At 33.0% G+C, this 6978-nt stretch overlaps 1 protein-coding gene across 1 annotated transcript; it reads left to right on the top strand.

The window, feature by feature from the left end:
- The first annotated feature begins 1684 nt into the window (after nt 1–1684).
- LOC142518352 (uncharacterized) lies at nt 1685–2309 on the top strand. The gene has a single exon (XM_075621108.1). It carries the CDS (start codon nt 1783–1785, stop codon nt 2140–2142), a length of 360 nt encoding a protein of 119 aa, XP_075477223.1. The 5' UTR covers nt 1685–1782; the 3' UTR covers nt 2143–2309.
- The last annotated feature ends 4669 nt before the right edge of the window (nt 2310–6978 follow it).

Raw genomic sequence — 6978 nt, forward strand, 5'->3', positions numbered from 1 at the left:
TACATGACAATTGTACTTAATAATCTTAAACAAAGTTTGTTAATTGTGAACAAAAATCTTGTTCTAGAATCAATTCAATGTTAATAGTATAGTCTATTGTGGATCATCATCAACTATTCAATGATCGACTGAATGAACGTTGCAAAAATTACGCCCAAGTAGAAAATTTCATATTTTGATAACACATCATCATTTTCTGACGTCACGACAACACTCCGTAAAAATAGATCAGATCGGGAAAAAAAATTACAAATTTATCAATAATATAACCAAAAATAACAAAATTTATAAATTATAAGATCAAAAATATAAACTTCTCCACTTAATTTAACAATAATAGAAACTCTACCATGTTGTAAGAAGGTCTTGGGGGTGTAAAAGTAGACCAATTATAAATCAAAAGGCGACCGGCAGGGGAGGGTGTCACCTTCACTTTTACCTCAAGATCTGGTCCTTGGTCGGTGACACGTGTCTGTACATCGCCACTCATTTCACCGTCCAATGTGTTTTATATTGATTACATTTTACTTTTAATAATAAAGGTAAGGGATCCAATAATGCATCCAAAAGTATGCATAACCTTTGGACTTTAAAAAGCTTAATTCTTTCTTTTTCAAAAATAGAGAAAGAAAAAGGTTAATTTTTCTTAACCTGCAAGAAAATTTTATTACACGCGCCAACTCATCATTTCCAACAAATTCAATTTCCCCTAACCATTAATTAATTTTTATATTTTTATCCATGTAATATATATAATTTACAACCAGCGATGAAAAGAGAGAAGAAAAAAATTAGAGATATGGAGAAATCATATTTTGTGAAAAGTTACATAAAAATCAGAAAAAATAAAAACATCATCCTTGCGCATAAAATATATATTATACTCGAAATAAATATTATATATGTAAGATCGAATGCTTACCGTTTGATTGAATATTATAGTACGTAAATGGGAGTAGTACAATTAAAATCATTTAAATTATTCAACGACTTAATTGTTATTTGAGTAGGTCTCTTGTGAGACGATCTCACGAATCTTTATCTGTGAGACGGATCAAACCTGCCGATATTAACAATAAAAAGTAATAATCTCAGCATAAAAAGTAATATTTTTTCATTGATGACCTAAATAAGAGATCCGTCTCACGAAATATGACTCGTGAGACTGTCTTACACAAATTTTTGCCTTGTTATTCTCCAATTTCAATCGCTCTAAATTTGTTTTTTATCAGGACTCCATAACCACTATTCTAGAATATCATATATGTGGAAATCTCCAGAGAACACCATGTAAAACTACAACAAATTCTCTACATTTTTATCGGCAAAATTCTATCTTTTAATTCCAACTTCAGTTTTGTTGATAGTTCACGAATTTTAATATTTTTAATATGATATTCTTATATATTAAATATATATACATTTCGAGCATTTCGAATAGTTTCGAGTTTTCTAACCTTCATTCTCGAATTTTAATATCCGAGGTATAAATCGCAAATATGTTCGAATATTTCGCGAAACAAAAACTTCAGCAAAAAAAATTTAAATCAAATTATAATTCAAATATACTTAATTCAAACCTTCCATTTTTTTAATATATATGACTCAATTCGTTAGGCGTATGACCCACCCCACTCCACTATACTCTTCTATATATATAACCCCATCTTCCCCGCTCCAAACTTAACTCCAAACCACATAAATCTCTACTTTCCATACAACGTATATACTCATCTTAGATCTCCACCAAATCACCCAAAAAAAAAAAAAAAACCACCAAAAATGTCGAATCACAGTCACCACGACTCCCCCTCGATCCCCCTCCACCTCTGTTTCTTCCTCTCGATTCTCTTCGCTTTCTTGGGCATGACCTGGTACGCCAACCACGAATCCATCTTCGAGGGCTTCTTCGACCAGCTGAAGCTCGTCCTCATGGTGTCCCCGCTGCTGCTGCTCCTCGCCGTCCACTTGTTGGCGAGGTTGGAGAAGTCGAGCTGGTTCCTCTTGGCTTCGCCGGAGCAGGACGCCATCCACGGGGCAGGGAGCACGCCGTGGGGAGTGGGAATGCTGCTCGTGCTCCTGTTCTTCATGATTTCTCACCACTCCGACTTCCGAGAACGATGGTTCCCCCTGCTCAGTTAGGGATCAATCTGCATGAAATTCTTGGATAATTTTCAGCTTTGGTCGTTAACAGGAAATTTCTTTTTCTTCTGCTTACCAGGAATTTAGCGCGTGTAAAGTACATGTAATTGTGTTCTCCGGTTATGATATTATTATATATACAGTTGGTTAGAGCATTCACGTTGAAACCAATACGTGTTTGAATTAACGTGGAGGAATGTTTTAATTTTTTTTTAAAAAAATTAAAAATTCAATTTGTAATTTTTTAGCATATTATTTTCAAAAAAAAAAAACATTCTAATATTTTAATAAAGTTGAAATAATTTTAAGTGATTAAAAAATTTCAAATAATATTTTAAGTAACAATCATTTAAATAATGTAAATAAAATTAAAAATGTATTTATTTAATACAAAATAAGTATAAAGATGGATAAGCAGACAGTCAAATATAAAAATGATGAATGTTAATGTTGACGTTAAAATAAATGTGAGAAAATGAAGATGTTAATATAATATGTATATGATATTTTTTGAGTAAGTATCACCAACTAATATGGATGTCTGTATATGACACCCTTAAAATTAATATTAATCATAATTTAAAAATTATATTTATTTTAAAAACATCATATATTTTAAAGAGTAGGTATCTTGTGAGATAGTCTCATGAATCTTTATATGTGAGACGGATCAACCTTACCGATATTCACAATAAAAAGTAATACACTTAGCATTAAAAGTAATATTTTTTCATGGATGACATAATAAGAGATCTATATCACAAAATTCGACCTGTAAGACCGTCTCACACAAGTTTTTACTCATTTTAAAAATAAAGAAATGTTATTATGCTAAAATAATTACTCGTTATATAAAAAATCTTATAAAAATGGTCTTATAAAAATGGTTTCAAAATATTTTTAATTTTAATATATGCTGGCTTGCGTGTAACATCTTAAACAATTTACATCAAAATATAAGGGGAAAAAAAAGACAATAACGATTCGGAAAATTGGCTTTAAATCCTCAAACCCAAACTTAAGTTTATTCTAACTTCCTATACCTCAAAAACTTTGTCCAAACTCCCTAAAAATAAAAAAGTGACAAAAAAACCCTTATATTCAAGGGATTGATTTTCCTGAGGAAAATGATATCAGAAGCCTAGGTAAAATTATTTCAAACATACGAATTTATATTATGAAGTAATTAAATGTTTGAGAAGAAGAATTTTCTAAAATAAAATGAATACGAACTCAGGTTCCAGATTATTTATTTACATGATATATTCCAGAACTCTAGAATATATGAAACAGGAAGATCTAACCATGGTTAGATATCAAGAAGAAACTTATCAGAGTCCTAAGGTAAACTTATGATTCAAAATAACATGTTCTTATAAATAGTACCGGATTCCTCTAAACTCTAGGGAGCTTAGAGAAATTCAAAAGACGGTACAAAACTATGACAATATGATGTATTATGTACCACAAAATGTGGAGAAAATCCTTGAAAACCATGAAGAAATTCTTGGAATATAAAGGATATTCGAACAAGAATTCAAATCCTAGAACAACAACCAAGTTCTAGTAAGAGAACTTCAGAATGAAAGTTACCACCATCCTTTGATACTGAACCCTTGTTACAACAAGGGAATGCCAAAGTAATGTCAAAATATTTGACTGAAAAAGAAAAAAATGATCAATCTAATTAAATCTGTCTCAGAAAAAAAATTAATCTGATGACAACTTTAGAAAAGATTGATCTCGAGGATCTACAAGACCTTGCAGAATCATTTGCAAATCTCAAGGTCGTAGATCTGAAGATGAACACAACGGGAGGAGAACAATCTTCTATAACCTGGTCATCTTCTCAGGAACCACCAAGGGAAAATGTGGGATATCAGAATATAAATATGAGAAAATATCAACTCGATTTCTATACTGGTGGGGAATCACACCCAGCGGGAACAAGGATAATGAGAAATCAAATTCCCTTGCACCAAACACCCTATGGGAAAACTGTTTTAGAACATATACATCCTTATGGGGTTATGCTTAACCTTGATGTACAAGATTTCAAAAACAGAGAAGATATCATAGACGACTGGACATCTGCTATGAGAATCACTGCAGGAACACTTGATTTCAACAGAGAATGATTCATTAAACTTTTAGAAATGAGTCTTACGGGATCAATTAAAATTGCTTGGGACACGACTTCATTAGAAACTAAAGAGTCAATCCTAGCGGGAGAATCTCTTAGTGATATAGCTGGAAAAATGACTACCCTATTTAAAGCACATTTTATAGGGGTAGACTTTTTTAACAGTCAAGATACAGAGAAGAGAAAGAAATATACTCAAGCTCTGTATAGCCTTGAATTACATGACATATGTTTAGTGGATGAAAATATTATGTTATTCACTAAATATAGATGAAATTCAGGGGTAGAAGAAAGTATAGCAATACAGTTCTTCTTCACCAAGATGCCAAGTCCCTGGAGAGAAATGCTAATAAGGGAATATGTCCCTGACCATCAAGATACATTGGCATGAAGAGCCTCTTTCCTTAAATGAAAACTGGCAGAATGATATCATTTGGCAGCGCTACACAAAATTACAAACGTTTAAGGGATATTAATAAACGTATTCCTTTGTATTGTAAGGAAAATGATCTTCCAATAATTATTGGAAGTAAATCACAGAAATTTAAGAGGAAAAGTTTTAGGACTCATCCTTATGCTAGAGGTGGAAGAAGTTCTTGGAAACAAGAACAGTTTGGTACAGACAAAAGGCCAGATCTTATAAATCTGGGCAAAAGAAGTGGACCGATCAAGAAGTAGAATATCATCCCAAGCCTCGAGTACATCCCAAAGCACAAGAAGAATACCTACGAAGAAGACTTTCAGAAGAGCTCATACTCGAGCTAATGAAAGTTTCAAGGATTGTAATTGCTGGACATGTGGAGCAAGATGTCATATATCAACCAACTGTCCAGAAAATGAAAAAAGAGGTATTAAACGCTTCGATCTAACCACGGATATTGAATAAGCAGTTTATTACCAAGATCTTATTCAGGTATACCGATTTGAGGATATTGCCTCAAACGAAAGTATTTATGAAGAAGAAGAAGTCTCGAGTCAGTAAGAATCTGATAGAACTGAATCGGAATCTGACTGAAGACGAGGTGTTTCGACATGAAACACATGAAGATTTGTCTGGTTTCTTTAGCCGGTCAACAATATCTCATAACATGGTCCAAAAGATCATGAGAGAAAATCCTAGTCTTCAGAGATATCAGGGATTCTCTGCAGGACAGGTAGAAAAGTTCTTAGGAAGTCTTGGCCTAAGAAAAAGAAAGCATCATCTAATCTATAAATTTCCAGAAGGAAAATGACAATTCCAATGGAACTTACAGGAAATAGAATGGACATGCGACTAATTTCTTCTGAAGAGATCAAGGAGGAATTACAAAAACTCAAGATAGAAGTAGCGCGAACCATGTCCTGGATTCATATTGTAGGAATCCAAATTATGATAAAACATACTTTCAAAGAAGGAATAGATTCACCCATTGATATTGCTATATGCGATAAAAAGAATGGGGAACCTTCAAGATTCAGTACTTGGAACTATCTCAGAAAATCTCTGCGCAGGAAAGATTGCAGGAATAATCTATCCGAGAATTGCCTACAATTTGGCAGATTGAGATTTCAGTCGAGCCTTGACATTACATCAGAATTTCAAGGAAAAAAGACTGATGAAAGAATGTAATAGACCATATTCTATTACTTATCAAATTTCATATGCTCTATCTAATACACATCATTCAGAATTGTTTATTAGAAACGAGTTCATTCAAATACCTGAGATATTTGGAAAATTTGCTCAGGCAATTTATCCAGAAAGAGTTGAGTTTCCTTTAATACAGGAAACATATATCCAAATACAAGACAAACCGATTCTACAGAGGAATCAAAGTCTTAGATTAAAATCAAGAAGACTATCTTTTCAAGGGGATAGAATTACGAGTTACAGGTGTGGAAAATCACTTGTCAAAGAAACCCAACAGGAGCCAAAAAGTTTTTCTACAATAAGAAAGCTCAGTGCCCAGAAGGGTGGAAGGAAGTATAAATAGTATTTGATATTACGAAACAAAGGAATCAATTCTCTTGTAATACCATATGCTATTTAGAACAAGCCTATGATAGGAACTTACCAAGGAATGATTAATATAGGAGAATTGGAAGTTCATATCAAAGGAATTCCAGGGAAAGAACCAGATCGACTGGTTCTTGGACTAGAGTTTCTCGAGGAACATAAACCTTGAGAACGTCTAGAATACGGAATGTAGTTCATGGCAGAAGATAAGATGTGAAAAATCCAATGACCACATATCCTTTCTCAATATACATTCCAGTAGGAATGTTATACGAACAATATAAGACATAATATTTTGTTGTTTATATTGATTCAGGAGCTGGAATCTGTACCGCAAAAAGAAGGGATTTTCCAAATAATTTGGAAGAAGAACTACCAAAGATTTCTGGAAGAGATTTCTCTAGAAGAATCTTAATCTTATGTAAGGGGATTAAGATGACCGAAATCATAATTGGAGGTGCTGGACAAACGCCTTGGTATAAGGTCAAAACATCACCGATCTATTATCATGATACATGAGCTGACATATTGCTAGGAAATAATTTCCTACAAATGTTTAAGTCCTATATGCAAGAAAATGAGACTAGACGATTAGTATTCATAACACCTTGTGATCACAAAATCATAGTCCAGAGACTTAGAGAGGCATTTTACAGAAAATTGCCAAACCATTTTCGCAGCAAGCGTGGTGATGAAG

This window comes from Primulina tabacum, chromosome 11 (genome assembly GCF_025594145.1).
Source record: "Primulina tabacum isolate GXHZ01 chromosome 11, ASM2559414v2, whole genome shotgun sequence".
Taxonomy (NCBI): Eukaryota; Viridiplantae; Streptophyta; class Magnoliopsida; order Lamiales; family Gesneriaceae; genus Primulina; species Primulina tabacum.